The 19,711-nt window shown below is 41.1% G+C and overlaps 1 protein-coding gene across 7 annotated transcripts in view; it reads left to right on the forward strand.

Annotated features, from left to right (window-relative positions):
* The window catches only part of UBR1 (ubiquitin protein ligase E3 component n-recognin 1), a 142,608-nt gene that overhangs the window by 99,367 nt on the left and 23,530 nt on the right, over window positions 1–19,711 (forward strand). For all 7 annotated transcript variants that reach the window (XR_005225512.2, XR_005225513.2, XR_005225514.2 and 4 more), the window contains exons 34-41: window positions 2,284–2,377; window positions 3,921–4,069; window positions 14,477–14,532; window positions 14,859–14,955; window positions 15,486–15,553; window positions 16,516–16,666; window positions 17,484–17,571; window positions 18,937–19,070. Coding sequence is in view for 4 of the 7 variants with exons in the window: in XM_037900379.2 (XP_037756307.1) it covers window positions 2,284–2,377; window positions 3,921–4,069; window positions 14,477–14,532; window positions 14,859–14,955; window positions 15,486–15,553; window positions 16,516–16,666; window positions 17,484–17,571; window positions 18,937–19,070 (837 nt within the window). In the remaining 3 variants the exon portion in view is untranslated. The remainder of the gene's footprint in view (window positions 1–2,283; window positions 2,378–3,920; window positions 4,070–14,476; window positions 14,533–14,858; window positions 14,956–15,485; window positions 15,554–16,515; window positions 16,667–17,483; window positions 17,572–18,936; window positions 19,071–19,711) is intronic.

Genomic DNA, 19,711 nt, shown 5'->3' on the forward strand with positions numbered 1-19,711 from the left:
TCTTAGCTTTTGTACTTTACACGAAGATCATTTCCAGAAAAATACCCTTTGAATTTTTCATTATAGTAAGAAAATTTGAATCTTTTTATTTAGAACAGAAAGTATTCTGATTCTAGAACAATCAGCTGGTGTTTTACGTACAGAGTTTGCTGCTTGATTCTTCAGTCATGTAGTCTCACTATAAGGAAATACATAAGAAATTTAAAGTATTCGTATACTTTTCCTTTGTGAATGGAGGATTCAAACACATTGTACGCTCTCTTCTTGTCTCTGAAGGCCTCTGTTCCAAAAAATGGTGATCCAGGGAAAAATTTTCAAAAGTGCTTAAGTGATATAGGAGCCCAAGGGCTTGTCTACACTTGAAATGCTACAGCTGCACTGCCGCAGATGCCCCGCTATAGTGCTTCAGAGTAGACATTACCTACACTGATAGGGGGAGTTCTCTCATGGGTGTAAGTAGTCCACCTCCCTGAGAGGTGGTAGGTAGTTAGATGGAATTCTGTGGTCAAACTAACGCTGTCTACATTGGGGATTAGGTCAGTTTATCTACCTCTTTCAGAGGTGTGGATTTTTTGTATCCCTGAGCAACACAGTCAAGCCATTTTAATTTCCTGGTATAGACCAGGAATCTTACAGGGGATTTAGGCTCCTAAGTCATTTCATACTTTTGAGAACTTTACCCTTAAGCTTTAAAAATAGCTCTAAATAAATGAGCAACTACATTAAATCTTTGAACAAGTTTATTAAAGTGGCTGATTACTTTTTAAGGGAAAAAATGTCATTATTCAGCCAAAAAACCCCCGATCATTTTCAGTTAATTTTCTAGGCGGTCCTAATCTGAGCAACACTTCTGTCAGTCTTATTGTGCAACTGTCATGCATAAGTTGTCAGTAATACACAACAAACTGTTTTTAGATACATTTATTTCTTATGGGGGTACTTTTTCAAAGTACCCGTAAATCAGTGACCTTTTTTGACACAGCCATGTGTCCGCATTAGTTAACTGAAGCGTAAGAAGAAAGCACCAATACTGTGCTATTAGCTGTAGTCATGGATGCCTCCTAGCTATCTCAAAAACATTCAAGGAGATGATGGTCTAGGTCTTTAAAAGCAGCACTCCAATGAAGGGCATCTTTGGGTTACTCTCTTGCAGTGTGAGGTACGTATTTTAAAAACGAAACTATCACTGTGTGTAAACTACACAAATTACATTACTCAGTGGCACAGCTATTTACTTCATTGATATTTGGAGTGACATCTTTATGTGCACTTTCACTTTCTTATGACTGGAAAGACTGTGACTTTCTACAATAAGGTATTCAGTGAATGTGACTGTGCTGAGAGGAACTGTAAGGTGAAAATTGACCTTATTCCATTTTGAGTAATCAGTCAGAATAAAAGTAGAGGAGCTTTAGTATAATGTAGCACAGGTCTCCTTATACATAGAACTTCACACTTATTACTCTGTTACTGTAAATAAGAACATTAACTCATTGGAACTAAAGATCGTCACTACCCAAAGCGAAGGAAAAATGTATAATGCCTGTACAGTAACTCTGGAAACTCTGACTCTGGTGTCAGCAAGCCTTGGTGTCCGGGAGACACCAGGAATCTGCATTGCCCTAGAGCCTTTTGATTTATGTAAAAAGACCTGATACCCCTTAGATCGTACACTGATCCATGTGCCCATAATGGATATCACTAGCTTTATGGTGCCATATGTTTGAGAAGCAAAGTCGTAGCCTTTTCTAAGCTTCTGACATTTCCAGGTATTTATGCTTATGACATTTCCAGGAATTTAATAACTCCTTTCCCTGACCCCTTGGAAGACTGTAAAACATGCACTTGGCAGGACCAGCAGGAACATAGCCCAAAGACCCTATTAGGCTTTTTTGGATTAAAATATTTTATTGAGAATTCTATAAAAATGAAGAAGGGAATTTTAAAATAAAAGGCCAAAAATAAATCTGTCTATGAATATTGCAGGAAAGCATCAATATGCTTAGTTATAGAATATTGACACATTCCAGGGACCCATACTTAGCAGGAAAATTCTCTTTGGCTGTTTCTCTCACTGTCTGCTTACCAGCCAAGCACTGCTTTTGTGTCCCAAATTTCTGAGAACAGAAGAAAATGCTATTTAGGGAGGTGGATTAGAACACAGATTAGCTGGTGAGAAAGCAGTGGTCTGTTACAATTTCAAAAGCAATTTAAAAGAAAAGGGAAGTCTGTGTATGTTACCGCAGTTGTGTTTAATGTGATCTAATTTTTTTTTTCTGGAAGGAGAGAAGCAAAATACTCCATCTTTAATCAGCAAAGGAATGGGAGACTTTACTTCAGAATTCCATTCCATCCTTAGTTTTGGAGTTCAGCCTTCGTAAGTGTTGTCAATAGTTTGTATTTTGCTGGAGGAATCTGAAAGTTCTATGTTCTGTGTTTTTTAAAATGATCTAGATGTGTCTCAAGATTTTGGAACTTGCCTTCAATCTTTTTATTAAAAAAAGATGTGTGTTTGTTCTGAGCACAGAACTGGGAGCCAAGAACTTCCTGACTTGTAACTGGAGCTTTGCCACTGACTCCATGTGCATTTAACCACTCTGTGCCTTAGTTTCCTCAGGCATCATGTTTCTCTGTTTTGTAAGAATTAATGTTTTTAAAGTACTTCGTTGATTAAGTTGTTTGTTACAGATTTACTGTGGGGAATAGGATTGGGATGTCTAATATTGTACGGAAAAGAAAATTGCCCCGTGGGATAGAGAGATTGAATAGACAGATCCTTTGGCTCTCTTTACAGTATGCCATGGTCTTTTCCGTCTCCTCCAGATACTGCTCCAGCTAACCTGCCCACTGTACTTCTACTGCCCACAGCATGCTGAATAGGGTGGTAGTTCTTCACCCCTTCTGTTATCTCTGCTATCCACGCTTAGTGTGGTTATACTCTGAAAAATGTAAAAAATTGCATCAGTAGCTCTTTACTTCTGTTATGTTGTTCCATATCAGAATTGCTTCAAGCACAAATAAAAGCTTTTTTCCCCAACTGCTGCTGCAGCAAATGCATTCTGGTCAAAAAGCTAAATTGGGTTCTTTGTCCGGCTCAGGCATCATCTTCAGGAAGAAATATTCTGTTTGGAACTTAGTTAAATATTCTGATATTGATGTGTGAGCCAGAATAGAGTCCAGATGATTGTGTCATAGCTGTGTTAGTTGAGCAGGAATTGGCACTTATACTTCGAACACACACAAAGCAGATCTGTTCATTAAGATTGTGCTGGTTTTGCATAGTCACTTTTCTGATCAGAGTTGTCCCTTTTAAGGAATAAGCAGGTACGAACTTTAAGGAGCTCCTTTCCTTTAGCAAAATTATTCCATTTAATTTTAGGTTTGAAATACTGTCTCCCATTGCTAGTCCTTTATGAGAGATGGATGAGAGGAGATATGTTTTCAATGTGACAATTAAGTTTCTCTTTCCCCGCAGTGTAAGTTCATTTCCCCAATTTATCATTTTTTGTAATAAAATAGTTGTTGGTGCTCTTTTCCTGAACATGGGGTACAGTATGCCATGCATACTGAGGCGTATATTTTCCCAAATTTGCCCCCAGCTTATTAGCTCTCACCCTTCTCAGTTCTCAAACATTTGCTTGTTGAGGTCACTAAACCAATGCACGTGTATACCAAGGAGACAACCAAAGTGCAAGAATCTGTACTGGTTCTCCACGATGCATTAGGACTTGTTTTATGGATTTATGGATACAGTCTCTTCCTTGTTTCTCTTACTGCAGATAAATGGTCTTGGTGTTCAGGAGTTCTTTCACAAGGAACCGTTTATCTTCTTATTAATGACCTTGTTAGCCACTGACCTTTAAGTTGCAAACACTGTTACTAGTTCACCAGCTGAAGTTGACCTTGCCTTTCCTTCACAGAGCCAAATACTCAAACAGTATTAAGGAGATGCTGGTTTTCTTTGCCACCACTGTTTACAGAGTTGGATTAAAAATTGCTCCCAATGAGGCTGATCCTCGCATTCCTCTGATGACTTGGAGCACGTGTGCTTTTACTATTCAATGTATAGGTAAAGTAGATGTTTCCTCTTTCTCGTGACTCTGAACATTTCCTCTTATTACATTAATTTGAAATTGAGATGTTTTAGTTTGGATAAAGGTTTATTCAAATGTGAGAGCTGGAGTGCCAGTCATGATAAACGTCTAAGGTGATCTGCCAGAGTACAATCCCGCCCACAATTCTGTGTATGTACATTGGTGGCTAGCCTGTGCCATCCCCCGTGCTGCTACAGCTACACTGCTATTTTTAGCAAGCGAGCTGAATCAAAGCTAGCTCAGATATTGCGTGCACATGCTACAGTTGTGCCTCCTGATTACTGTGTAGACCTGTGCTATGTGACAGCTGTCCAACAGGGTTCATTAAGCTGTATAGTCTCTTGTCGTCCTTAGCAAAATGTCTCAGAATTAAAAATGAGGTTGAGTGCTCTTCACCTCGATTTTGCTGAAAGGAGGAATTTCATGATGGTTACCTTTATAATTTAAAGAAAATGTGGGGATGACAGAGATGCCTAATTGCATTGAAACGACGGGGAAATCCCGAGGACTCTTCATTGGACCAGTTTTTGAGTAAGGTTGCAAAAAATGCCCCTTAATTATCCCTGAATGAATTGTGTGGTATTTTTCATTACTTCCTCAGTGTTTGTCCCAATGGAACTTTCTCAGAATTGGTAGAAGCAGTGTGAACTTGACTTGACTTACCTTGAAACTGCTCTCTGGCAAAGATGCTAAGAGGGTGCCTTGTAGCGATTTAAAAAATGATTTCTAATTTCTCCCTGGAGGAAGATCTGTTTTTACAAAGATGAAATAATCTGTACCAATAAAAAGTATTGCATTGCTTAGCTAATGTGTGTGTTGTTTAGCTTTCAGCCTCACTTCATCTGTTAGCACTGTTTGCATAGCTATAATCACACGTAAACGTATTTAGTTGGATGTGCCATTTTGCCTCAACATAGCTGGCAAGATGCAAATTCAGTTTTGTATAGATATATAGTGGAGCAACAGCATTTTGAATGTGAAGCACTGGGAGCCCCGCAACTGGGTTAGAATTAATGTGCCTTCTTAACTACTGTGCATGTTGCATTCAGCTGATCTCCAAAATAGGATAGTGGGCTGACACACTCCATATAGGAGGAAGCATGTTACTTGTCAACAGAGAAATAAAGTGCAGTGTTAGTTGTTCACAGGTGTTAGCAGTAGAACAGGCTATGGAGTAAAGTGAGAAAACCAGATGGATGATCAGGCAAAGCAGATATAAATTTGTACAATCTTTCTGAAAGCTCTCTCTCCTCCTTCTCATAAATCCCTGAAGATCACTGTGTGTGGGAACATCCAGTAGTAGACCACAGGGAAACTACTGCAGGCCTCCATGCAGTTGTAAAATAAAATTGTCTACTTGGTTTCTTGGGACATATGCTATTTTTGAACCTAGTCATAACATGCATTTTCAATGAGTGATTGCACACATGTATTCCACGCAGCTAAGTGCATGCTGGAGCCAGAGAATTTTCTGCAGATATTGTGTCAGCCGCATGTGTGCCTTGCACATACTTGTGGCCTCTCCGAAGGCTATATAAGAGTAGCCATCACCCTAAATCCCCTCAGTTCCTTCTCATCACCAGTAACCAGAGCTAGAACTCCCCATATAGTTTTTAATTCTGCATAGTCAGCAAGTTTAGCTCACTACTGTACCTGTAAATAGTTAATCAGCAGTTAGTGACCAGTAGTTAGGTTTCGTCTTATTTTATTTTATTTAGTTATTTTAATAGTTATCTTTTGGTGCAAGGCACTGGTGGCATCAGTGCTTGCTGGGTCTTTAAGCATTGCCCATCATGTGGAATGTCTATCTTGAATAGTGACCCCCCAGGCACACAGGCACACACACACACAGGCACACACACACACACAGCATTTTGTGCCTCAGCATTGGCATATGAAGGAGAGGTGTAGTATCTGCTATTCTTTGATGAAAAGAATACAGATTTCCAGAGATTTGTGCCTCAAACCCCATCTTGTGCAGCAGGTGATGAGACCTGCTTTGGCCCCAGGGCCCTTGAGTGAATGTCCTACTGCACACATGCAGTCCATTACCGTGGCTGCAGTGGCCTCGGACAGACCCCTGGACTCAGACCCCTCTCTCCAGGGAAAGAGGAGTCAGTCTTCTCCATGACCTCCCCCAAAGAGGACCCATAAGACAGACCGGAGCCGCTCAAAGTTTAAAAAAAAAAAAAAAAGGCTTCTCCTCTTCAGAAAAGGACTTGGAAGGTCGTGAATGGTCTTCAGGCACTCAGACTGGCTCATCAGCCCACGCCTCAAGTACTGCGGCAGGAAGATATTGGTACCATCCTGACCACTCTGTTACCATGTGCTGGTGGATAGCCATTGAGTACAGTACCAGTGAGGAGACAGTTTCAGCGCCAATATTATTGGTACCAGTGGCCCTGCAAGTTTATGAAGCAGTAAAAGACTTGCTCTGCCTCTTCATCCTGGACTCTCCTCATGGTGCAGGAGTCCACTGCACTGGCAGCACCTTCTGCTGTCCCAGGCCCATCTGGCTCTTCCGCTCCAGTGCAAGCAGAGCCAGTGTTAGTATTAGCTAAGAAATGTGGCAAAGTCTCTGCCCTGGTACCATCTTTAGCATTGGCACCAGTACAGTCTTTGACCTTGGTATCAGTTATGCTACCTGGCTTGGCGTCTGTGGCTTTATGCTTGAATGTTCAGCTGAGTTGATACCGACCATAGCCTGTGCTTCGGCCCTGATTATAAGATCTTTCCCAGCACCAATTTATGGCACCTCAACACCTCAGAACGCTTTTGCAGTCCTATCTACCTTCCCTGCCTCAGTACTGAGGTTGGCCTCTTCACAATGGGCTACAGATAGTCACTATATCAGGCTTTGCACCTCCTGATGCCCACTGGATACTCTGGCTCCTCGAAGTCTGTTTCAGAATCCTCCAGTACTTTGCCAACCCCTCTTAGGTGCACTTGGTCACTTCCCAAAGGAGAGCATCGGTGAAGTGAGCTGTAGCTCATGAAAGCTTATGCTCAGATAAATTGGTTAGTCTCTAAGGTGCCACAAGTACTCCTTTTTCTTTTTGTGAATACAGACAAACACGGCTGCTACTCTGAAACCACCGAGAGTGGGACACATCGTTGTGGCCTGGTACCTACTGGACACCTATGACATGTGCTCTCCCTCAGTGGCCTTTTTGGAATCGCTGGGGTATTTTGAAATCCCCCAGGTCTCAATCACCTGCCCAATTGCAAGAAAGGTTCCCAGAAAGTTTGACAGAGCAGCTTCCAGAACCACCTAAGTTGGAAGCACGCAGAGACACCGTTCCCTCTGAGCAGCCAGTGCTGCAGGAGGAACCACCGGAGGAGCAGCCAGCTCTTCTACAAGAGGATCCATCCTGTCTTTCTCATCATCTGATGACGCAGTGATCCCTGACTCCAGTTCCCAGGAATTTTTAAGCCTTATCAAGAACTGCTGAGGAGAATGGCAGTGACTTTAGGCACTCAAGGTGAGCTTGTGCAAGAGAACATTCTCAAGCTTTTAGACATTCTCCAGGATAGTCCTCCCAAATTATGAAGCTCTCCTAAACCTTATGGCACACACCAGCCTCCTTAGCTAAATGAACTGGGATATGGTATCATTTATCCATGCAAGGCTTTGAGTACTTTTATTCCCATCCTGCCCCAAACTCCCTGGTAGTTAAATCTGCCAATTGGAGATCATGTCAAGGGAGATGTAAATTAATTTCCCCCCAGAAAAGAGACCAAGAGAATTGATTTGTTTGGGAGAAACATTTATTTCACTACCTCTCTCCAGATGCGGATAGCAAAATACAACTTTCTAAACCAGGACATAATGTCCAAGTTTATTGACAGACTACCAGAAGATGCAAGGGAGGAATATAAGGCTTTCTAGGCAAAAGGTTGTATGGTGACCTAGACATTGATCCAGTCCACACTTGATGCGGTAGACACTTCCAGAGCAGTGGTTTTCAACCTTTTTTCATTTGCGGATCCCTAAAAAATTTCAAATGGAGATGCAGACCCCTTTGTAAATCTTAGACACAATCTGTGGACCCCCAGGGGTTGGTGGACCAGAGATTGAAAACCACTGTTCTAGAGTGATGGCCTCTGCAGTAACACTGAGGACAGCCTCATGGATCTAAAGGCAGAGGAGGCCTGGGATTACTTTAAATCAAAGCTGCAGAAGCTATCGGAAGCCTGCATTCCAAGAAAGGGGAAAAAATTCATAGGCAGGAGTTGTAGACCAAGCTGGATGAGGAAGCATCTCAGAGAGGTGATTAAGAAAAAGCAGAAAGCATACAGGGAGTGGAAGATGGGAGGGATCAGCAAGGAAAACTACCTTATTGAGGTCAGAACATGTAGGGACAAGTGAGAGAGGCTAAAAGTCAAGTAGAGTTGGACCTTGCAAAGGGAATTAAAACCAATAGTAAAAGGTTCTATAGCCATATAAATAAGAAGAAAACAAAGCAGGAAGAAGTGGGACTGCTAAACACTGAGGATGGAGTGGAGGTCAAGGATAATCTAGGCATGGCCCAATATCTAAACAGATACTTTGCCTCAGTCTTTAATAAGGCTAATGAGGATCTTACGGAGAATGGTAGCATGACAAATGGGAATGAGGATATGGAGGTGGATATTACCATATCTGAGGTAGAAGCGAAACTCAAACAGCTTAATGGGACTAAATTGGGGGGCCCAGATAATCTACATCCAAGAATATTAAAGGAATGGGCACATGAAATTGCAAGCCCATTAGCAAGAATTTTTAATGTATTTGTAAACTCAGGGGTTGTACCATATGATTGGAGAATTGCTGACATAGTTCCTATTTTTAAGAAAGGAAAAAAAGTGATCTGGGTAACTACAGGCCTGTTAGTTTGACATCTGTAGTATGCAAGGTCTTGGAAAAAATTTTGAAGGAGAAAGTAGTTAAGGACATTGAGGTCAACGGTAAATGGGACAAAATACAACATGGTTTTACAAAAGGTAGATCATGCCAAACCAACCTGATCTCCCTCTTTGAGAAAGTAACAGATTTTTTTAGACAAAGGAAACGCAGTGGCTCTGATTTACCTAGATTTCAGTAAGGCGTTTGATACCGTGCCACATGGGGAATTATTAGTTAAATTGGAAAAGATGGGGATCAATATGAAAATTGAAAGGTGGATAAGGAATTGGTTAAAGGGGAGACTACAGCAGGTCCTACTGAAAGGTGAACTGTCAGGCAGGAGGGAGGTTACCAGTGGAGTTCCTCAGGGATCGGTTTTGGGACCATTCTTATTTAATCTTTTTATTACTGACCTTGACACAAAAAGTGGGAGTGTGCTAATAAAGTTTGCATACGATACAAAGCTGGGACATATTGCCAATTTAGAGAGAGACCGGGATATCACACAGGAAGATCTGGATGACCTTGTAAACTGGAGTAATAGCAATAGGATGAAATTTAATAGTGAGAAGTGTAAGGTCATGCATTTAGGGATTAATAACAAGAATTTTAGTTTTAAGCTGGGGACGCATCAATTAGAAGTAACGGAGGAGGAGAAGGACCTTGGAGTATTGGTTGATCACAGGATGACTATGAGCCGCCAATGTGATACGGCCGTGAAAAAAGCTAATGCGGTCTTGGGATGCATTAGGTGAGGTATTTCCAGTAGAGATAAGGAGGTTTTAGTACGGTTATACAAGGCACTGGTGAGACTTCACCTAGAATATTGTGTGCAGTTCTGGTCTCCCATGTTTAAGAAGGATGAATTCAAACTGGAACAGGTACAGAGAAGGGCTACTAGGATGATCCGAGGAATGGAAAACCTGTCTTATGAAAGGAGACTCAAGGAGCTTGGCTTGTATAGCCTAACCAAAAGAAGGTTGAGGGGAGATATGATTGCTTTCTATAAATATATCAGAGGGATAAATACCAGAGAGGAATTATTTAAGCTCAGTACCAATGTGGACACAAGAACAAATGGATATAAACTGGTCATCGGGAAGTTTAGACTTGAAATTAGACAAAGGTTTCTAACCATCAGAGGAGTGAAGTTTTGGAATAGTCTTCCAAGCGAAGCAGTGGGGGCAAAAGACCTATCTGGCTTTAAGATTAAACTCGATAAGTTTATGGAAGAGATGGTATGATAGGATAATATGATTTTGGCAATTAATTGATCTTTACATATTCATGGTAAATAGGCCCGATGGGATGTTAGATGGGGTGGGATCTGAGTTACTACAGAGAATTCTTTCCTGGGTATCTGGCTGGTGAATCTTTCCCATATGCTCAGGGTTCAGCTGATCGCCATATTTGGGGTCAGGAAGGAATTTTCTTCCATATTTGGGGTTGGGAAGGAATTTTCCTGGAAGAGGCCTTGGAGGTTTTTCTCCTTCCTCTGTAGCATGGGGCACAGGTCACTTTCTGGAGGATTCTCTGCTCCTTGAAGTCTTTAAACATGATTTGAGGACTTCAATAGCTCAGACATAGGTGAGAAGTTTATTGCAGGAGTGGGTGGGTGAGATTTGGTGGCCTGCATTGTGCAGGGGGTCGGACTAGATGATCATAATGGTCCCTTCTGACCTTGATATCTATGAATCTCTGGGTACAAAACTTGGGCATAGCCTCGGACAGTGTCCATTTCTGTTGTTGGGTTTAGTGTGCAACTCCTGAGTGGTTTTGATGACTGTGTTATATATGAGGTCAGACTAGATGATCTAGTGGTCTCTTCTGGCCATTGACTCTGACATCCAGCAAACCGTAGAGTAGTCCTTCTTAAACAGGGATACATGTACTCCTGGGGGTATGCAGGGGTCTTCCAGGGAGTGTATCAACTCATCTAGCTAGTTGCCTAGTTTTACAACAGGCTACATAAAAGCACTAGCAAAGTCGGTACAAACTAAAATTTCATACAGACAATAACTTGTGTATACTGCTCTATATACTATACACTGAAATGTAAGTACAATATTTATACTAAAATTCATTTATAATTATATGGTAAAAATGAGAAAGTGGGCAATTTTTCAGTAATAGTGTGCTGTGACACTTCTCTGTTTTTTTTATCTCTGATTTTGTAAGCAAGTAGTTTTTAAATGAGGTGAAACTTGGGGATATGCAAGACAAATCAGACTCTTGAAAAGGGTATGGTAGTCTGGAAAGGTTGAGAACCACTGCCATAGAAGACCTCCCATTTGATATGTTCTTGTGTTCAGATAAAACTGATGAAACTTGACAGTCATTTAGACTCTTGTGCTACCCTTTGTTCTTGGAGGTTCTATGCCGCAGCCTCCAAAATGCATCAGTACAGACTCCTGCAACAATATCAGCATCAGTATTATAGGTAGCATTTATACGCACCAAGGCAGCATGATTTTTTTTAGAAGGAAGCATAAATCAGAGAGAAAGAGGCACTCCAACTCCAGCTTGTCCTCAGTCAGCTGTGGGGAAGCAGCCCATTTGACTGCTTCTTTGAGAACAGCAATACAGGTGTCAGTGATCTTCCTATTCTCTCCTCCCTCCCCTCATATGGGGACATATTGTCCCATTTCTTCAGTGCTTGGGAAACCATAACAATGGACAAATGTGTCCTAAGCATTGGGAAACTAAAATATTGTATCCAATTCTTCTCCACATCCCTTTTCCATCCTCCTACCCCGTCCCTTTTCAGTGACCCATCTCACAAGTCAGTGCTCTTTCAAGAAGTTCACACCTGCTCACTCTAAGGGCCATAGAAGTTCCCCTTCAGCACTAGGGAAAAGAGTGTTAGTCTCAATTCTTGCTGATCCCCAAGTCCAAGCGGGCTCTGAGACCCTTGAAATCTCAACAAGTACATCATGTATGTAAGATTTCGTATGATTTCCTTAGGATAAGTCATACCTTCCTTAGATTGCAATGACTGGGTTTTCTGCCCTTGATCTCCAGGGAACCTACTTGCATGTGGCAGTACTGCTAAGTCACTGAAAGTCTGAGGTTTGTAGTAAAGGGCCAACACTATTAATATACAGTACTTCCCTTTGGCCTGTTGTCAGCCGTGACTGTGTTCACCAAGTGCAGGGTGATGATGATGGCCTATTGAGGAGAACGGGAATTCACATCTTCCCTTACGTAAGGATCGACTGAACAGATATTCCCTTGGACAAGTTGATCCAAATTCCTCCTGCAATCCTAGGTTTCCTAGAGTGGTGGATGTATCAGAACAACTTATGCCGGGGTGTACCCTTTTCTTCCCACTTCCATCCAGGACAGTTATGCCACCAGTACCTCTCTTGATAGGTTAGGATGCTCACTTAGAAGGGTTGTGAACACAAGCATTCTGAACAGAGCACAAAGTGACTCTTCATATCCCTGTACCTGAGCTCCAGGCAGTTCACAAAGCTTTGCTGTGTTTTTCTTTCTCACATCAAGGACTTGTTGGTCCAGATACCAACAGTACAACTGCAGCGTACTACCTAAACAGATAGGGAGGAGCATAATCCAATCATCTTTGTCAAGAAGCTATGAATCTGTAGGACATTCACATCCAGGAAGCCTTTACTCCCATTGCCACTTGCATAACTGCTTCCTAGAATCAGTTGGCTGATCACCTCAACAGGAGATTCTCCTAGAATCAGGAGTGGTCCCTCAAGAGCAGTGTATTCAGGACCATCCTCCAAGTTGGAGGTATTCCGGCAGGCATCGTATTTGCAACAAAAGACAACAAGAAATGCCATCAGTTCTGCTCCCAAGTGGGTCACAATCCATGCTTACTGACGGGTATCTTTCTTCTGAGATGGGGATCGAGTCTGACTTATGCATTTCCCCTCATTCCACTTATCCCACAAGTTGTCCTCAAATTAAAACAAGATCAGTTCTCACTGCACCGGCGTGTTCAAGATAGTGTTGGTTCTTGGATCTTCAGAGTCTCTCAATTCAGCTTGTATAGCTTGTGCCTCCTCTTCCAGGCCTGCTCTCCAAACAACATTGATGGATATTGCACCCAGATCCCAACAAGCTGCACCTCACAGCTTGGCTGTTGAGTGGTTAGATCAAGTGGAGGAGAACTGCTCAGAAACAGTTCAGGAAGTGTTTTTCAATCTGGTCCGTTCCTCAGTGAATACAGCCAGTAGAAGCTAAGATTCAATACATTTTAGAGTACCTGTAACATCTCAAATCCTCAGGTCTTTCGTTAAATTCCTCAGAATTAATTTAGCAGCAATCTCAACAATCCATCCTCCCGTTCAGGGGCAATTGGTTTTTTCCAATCCCATGGTCTCTAGATTTTTGAAATGGTTGTTCAGCTTTTTCCTCCCTTTAAAGATACGGTATCACTTTGGACCTTAACATAGTGTTAGTTGCTTTGATGGGTCCTCCATTTGTGCCTTTGCCCACCTGTTCATGGCACCACCTTTGTCAGAAGGCAGACTTTCTCATTGCCATTATGTCAGACAGAAGAGTGGGTGAGGTTCAGGCTATGATGGCAGGACCTCCTATATAAACTGATTTTTAAAGATGAAGTAGCTTTGAGACTGCATCATAAATTTCTTGACTATAGTAGTATTGGCTTCTTATTTGAACCAGACAAACTGGGGGGTTTTTTTTGTTCTGAAGCTGCTTTCAAATACGGATGAAGATTATCTGCATACATTGAACATAAGGTGAGCATTGGCCTTCTATCCGAAGAGGATCAAGTCTTTCAGGCTGTCTCCTCGGCTCATTGTTTCATATGCTGAAAGAATGAGAGAGCAAGCAGTTTCACCACAGATAGTTTCCAGATGGATTATTTTCTGTATTATAACGGTGTATGGGGAGGCAAACAGCCCTTCTCCACAGACTATAGGCCAGCTCAACAAGAGCTCAAACTACTTTGGTAGCTTTTCTAAGCTAAGTCCCCATACTGGATAGTTATAGGGCTGCTACTTGGTCCTTCATGCATAACTTCACTCATTATTATATAATCATAACTACTTCAAGATCTGATGCAAACTTTAGGTAAGCAATATTGCAGTCACTGTTTAAATATACCCCAAGCCCCATCTCCTAATGGTACTGCTTGTGAGTCACCTGAATGAAACATGTGTGCAACCACTTGAAAAAGAAAAAAAATCTGAATTGTTAAGTTTGCAAGGTCTGAAAGATGTGTGGTATTTTGTGTTTATTTTTTTAACTAGTTTTACTTTTAAACTAAGCACATTTATGTGGAAATCATGGAGAGACAATGAACATGGAACCTCACAATAGCAATTTTACAGAGTTGCTTGTCAGAGTAATGCTGCCTTTTAATAGCAGCCCTGTAACTGGGAACAGGTTGATATTGGACTAGCACAAGTGGATGGAATATGTGAAGACCAGATATGCAGACTACTGTAGCTGCTTTAAGAGCCCATGACTTACCGCTTACTTTCTCTGTTTTAATTTTAAGAAAACCTTCTAGAAGATGAGGGCAAACCTTTATTTGGATCTCTGCAAAATAGGCAGGTATGGATAATCCAAGAAGCAATTAATGTTAATAAACACTGGACATTTGGAATTGCTGGCACCGAATACAGTAGTAATGTCTAAAGAAATTCTCTGTCATTATCTCTGGAGTTTTTAAATATTTGTGCTTTCCACATGGACTGATAACCGAAAAATGGGTCTTGATGTAGCATACATCCCTAACTCTTGCATAGAAGTTCATACTTGATTCATTTATACTTCTTCAGTTATACTGGACTTGAAGGGGGAGGTATTCTAGCACTATCATGATTCATTAATTATTTATTTCCCTTTCCCCTGTCCCACATTCTCTTCTTGTGCTCTAGCACAGTGGCCTTAAAGCATTAGTGCAGTTTGCAGTTGCTCAGAGGACTACATCACCGCAAAGCCTGATTCAGAAACATCTGATTCGTCTCCTAGCAGGTAACACATTCTTCTTGTTTCTTTCTTCTCCACCTCCTTCTAGCCAGTCTCTGCAGTGATTTTAAGTAATGTTTGTGTAAACTTTCCTTAGGAAATGGCAAACACCAATAATATAGCATAGAGAAGAAGGATGTTCTAGTGGTTACAGTTCTAATCTGGAAGTCTGGAAACCTGAGTTCAATTCCCTGCTAGCCAGACTTCCCATCACCTAGTCTCCTGTGTATCTCCTTTCCCCATCTGTAACCTGGGGATAATACCATTTCACCTCACAATTGTGACAATAAATTCATTAAAGTTTGAGGTGCTCAGATACTACAGTTATGAAAGGTTGATAGTTACACAGTTCAGAAAATGTGCCCACATTGAGTGGGTATGAGGAGGCTTTTATTGCTTTTGTAGCTGACTAGTCAGAGTCCTTTAGGATGGTAGAGGTTCTATAAAAAATGGCCTCTCAACCTGCCATTGTAATTGCAATGAAAAAAGCAATTAACATTTTTAATCAAATGTGTAATGAACTTTTGTTCTTGTAGTTCTTCTGCCAAACTTAAAAATGGAAGACACGCCGTCCATTCTAGATGTAGATATGTTTCACATTTTGGTAAGCATGTTCAGTTTGTTTTTGCAATTAAGTGTCTTGCCTCTGATGCATTATCTGTGAATACCATTGTAGATTGTGATACAGCATGGCCAGAGGGCAGCAGGAGAGTGTTAGAAGGGAGCCTTATTCCCTGTAGAGGGAAGAAAGTTTTCTATAGATTAATTAAAGCACCTGAAGCCAATTAGAGCACCTGAAGCCAGTCACCTGATAAAACCCCCCTGCTTCAATCAGACAAGGGGAGGAGTTGAAGCAGAGTGGATTGGTGTTGGAGCAGAAAGCAGTTTGGAGGGAAGCAGAGGAGAGTTTGGAGAAGTGCTCCAGTGGGCTAAGAAGGCCAAGACCCTAGGTAAATGGACACCTGGTTTGTGCAGAGGTAGGGCAGGAAGCCCCACAAGCTGAAGGGCAGAGGAGAGGGAAGTAGCCCAGGGGAAGGAACCGCTAGTTGAAGCGGTTTACTGCTATCCCTAGGGCCCCTGGGCTGGGACCCGGAGTAGAGGGCGGGCCTGGGTCCCTCCCTCTCCACTCCCCTCCTCTAGGACACTAGTGGGGCAGTTAATACCCCAGTTCAGGGGTGAGAAATGGTGCCCTGAACCCTCCCCAAGAAGAGAAAGCGTGAGACCCATCAAAGTAATGCCGGCAATTTGCCACAAGATCTACATGCAATTGCTGCTCTTTGTAATCAATTAATAGGTACTTTTGTGTCACCTCGTGAGTAGACTTTGTTTGTGACTTAGAGCTAAAAAGATCATCAAACTAATTAAACTGAAAACATGGTCTCAGATGTTACAGGTTAGTGCTAAATAACTATACCACCATTAGAGAGGATTAATGAATAAGCCTAGGTGATTGTTAACTTATTTTCTTGTTATCAGGTTTGTGGTGTTTGTTTACCCCTGAAACTACTACTACAGAGTCTGGTATTTCACCAATACTTCTGGCTGTTTTGTCTTTTTCTACTCTAGGTAGGTGCTGTGTTATCATTCCCATCTTTATATTGGGAGGATACTGTAGACTTGCAACCTTCATCTGTTAGCTCTGCCTATAATCACCTCTACCTCTTCCATTTGATCACTATGGCACACATAACACAGATCCTTCTGACTTCTGCAACAGGTAGGGGTACTTCCACCTTTAGATTTTCCAGGCATTTTATCCAGTTTTTGCAAAATGACTTTGTAAACATTTTAGTGGAAAACTGTTAACGCCTTCTAGTTGTAAGAGCTTCATCATAATAATAAACATTCAGTGTTAATTGTTTCCTTAAAAAACCAAAATGGCAGTCTTTTCACTTGCCTAGCTGTTTATGCATCACTTTTGTACCATTTATATACCTGTAACTAACTGAGGCAGCCATACGAGACTAGTAGCATTCCACATACTTTTGCTCTCTAGAAAAAAACAAAGCATTGACAAAGTACAGACCGCTCAGAGCTAAAGGTTTAGAAGGGACTTGGGGACTCTGGTTTTCTGGCACAGTGGCAGCCTGTGAATTTAGAGGTGAAATATGGTACTTGATAATCTGATTAGGATGGGAGTTACACTACTCACTGCTATGGAACAGTACTAACAAAAGCCTCACAGGATGCCTCTCCTTATGTTTCCCAAGAAACCCCACCCCCATTTAATGTCGTATCATGGAAAAAGAAGATATGGTGGTTACTAATGTAAGGGAGTAATGTCAAAAAATAAAGGGGAGGAAGCAGTTCTGTAATGAGGATGAGCAATCCCCACATTTACATCCTGCAGTTTTGTGGGGGGATAGTCTTGTTTGTTGGGTTGGGCACAAATAGGAAATGATCCAATAAAATGAAATGTTAATTTTTTTTGTAACTTGTATATAAAAAGTTTAAAGTAATGGAGATTGATTCTATATATATAGAAAAGAAATCTCCAAGTGCATTTACAACCAGGTTAATGTTTTTGTGCACAGAATCCCCCACTGCTCAATCACAAGATAACAGTGAGGAGACTCATACTGCTGAGTCTTTCTGTAGAGAAGTTTGCCAGTACACAAGTGGGTAAGTAACACATCAGTTGTAACAATAAATGTTTTATAAGATGCATTGAAAAATACATGGCGATTCACCTGAGAAATACAAAAGAAAAAAGGTTAGACATACTTTATAGGGGGTTAGACCAGGAGTCCATGTGCTGCGTCAGCAGTGTCTCCCACACTCCTAAAAATTGGAAAAGATCTCGATCTTCTGTCTGAATGTGAAGTGTGTTTTTCCCCAGAAAATATGGGTATTGTATACATTTAAAATGGATTGTGGTGTATCCAGACTAAATTTTGATAACCTACATTGCAAGAATGTTAGTAAGTGCTGATTATAATCCATCTTTTCCATCACACATGATATCAGTAGCCTTTCCATTTTTGTCTCCATGTCTACTACAATTGTATTGTCAGTTGTGACTCCCCATAATTGTTTAAGGTATTGATTTCTTCATACTTATTCCCAACTCTCTCTAAGAAGATTTGAGGGGTTTTTGACAGAATTTCAAAAAGTTAAGTGTCTGCATATGAAAACCGATTCAATTTTGCAAAAAAACAAACATCATTGGCTTTCTATAAGAAAAGGAAAACTATATGATTTAATTGCTGATTATGACATGCTTTGGAGCTGCCAACATCCTCCTAGGTCCCAGGAAAAACAAAGTGAGGAAACTAAATGAAACCATCTTGAGCCAGTTTTTAGAGAGGGACATCTGCTTGTTCTTAATAAAACTGAAAACACATTTGGAGAAGCAATAGCAAGTACGTGAAGGATAACAAAGATGTTCTAAACAAATTTAACACTCGTGAAATTAGAAACTAGATCTTGGGGGCTGTGTCTGACTGAGGATTTCAGGCAATTTCCTATTGTTGCGCTAACACTACTGCAGCTCCACCAGGGTTAACAATGGTGGGAGCTAGGGATGTAATTAACGTTTTAAAAAAAAGTAAACATTTAAACCATTAAAATTTTACTGGTTAAAAGTTTAACCGTTAGGCTCCGCTGCCACCCTACATGCCCGGGATCCCGCCTGCAGCCCTAACTGCCCGGAGACTCTGCTCACCATGGGTCCTGGCTGCCAGCCCCCTGCCGGCGGGTCCAGCAGCTGGGACTTTGGGGGTGGGTCGGCACCAGAGTTCCACAGCCAGAGTTTAAATGTTAACCGGAATATCTTACCGATAAGACTGATGCTTATCAGTTAATCAGTTAACCGGTTAACATTTTACATCCCTAGTGGGAGCACTAGCCATAGAACAACATCCAGAACTGTTCGACAACATGGTGATTACCTTGTTTTGAAAATTGCCAAAAACGTTCAGTATAGTTATGGCCCAGGAGGGTATGCACACTGAGCTTTTACAGATATTTCTGATTTGTGTGTTATAGCTGCTTTAGCCATGATGTTCCAGGCTGGCATCTGTGGGACTGTGTTAAGAAAGGGATCACACCTTACCTTCGTTGTGCTGCTTTGTTTTTCCATTTCATGCTGAGAGTGTCTCCACCTGAGGACCTGCTGTTAGGTAAGTAGAAGAAAGTAATAGTTTAGTTTTACTTATTTTCCTTGCTGAATAGTGGAGTGCTTAAATGTTCAAGGTACAAGGTATATATGTTTTTACAGTAGCTTTTAGCATGTTCAAAATAGAACCATAATGGTATAACTAATGTTAAGAAATCATTATAGTATTGCTTTGAAAAGAAAAAACAAAACAGTATATATGGAAGGGACAGAAGCAAGGAATTAGATCATCTGGGCATTGCCTATATGGAAAAGTTTTTCTTTTTAGTGTAAGCAAATGTGTGAATTTAAATTGGTATAGTTATACTAAAGAATTTCAGCTTGTCTCTCTTGGGAAGGAGTTTAAGGTATACTGAAAAAAGCCATCCTTATATCCAAAAAGTGTCCACATTTTGGATTTTGCTGGTAGATCTGTTTACTATAGCCTGTAAGGCTTTCCCATGTAGACTATCCCCTAAGAGGTGGGTGGATAGAGCAGAATGAAATCCAATAAAAAGATAATCTTACTTTCTAGCTTCTTTATTCCTTTTTGTTATAAAAGTGCTCACACCCTCTCCCTCTCTCAAGGATCACAAATGTTATATAGGGATTACATCATCCACCTTTTAAACGTAGTGAAACATGGCAACAATCTTAAAAGCATGC

The sequence above is a fragment of the Chelonia mydas genome, chromosome 6 (genome assembly GCF_015237465.2).
Source record: "Chelonia mydas isolate rCheMyd1 chromosome 6, rCheMyd1.pri.v2, whole genome shotgun sequence".
In the NCBI taxonomy this organism is placed as follows: Eukaryota; Metazoa; Chordata; order Testudines; family Cheloniidae; genus Chelonia; species Chelonia mydas.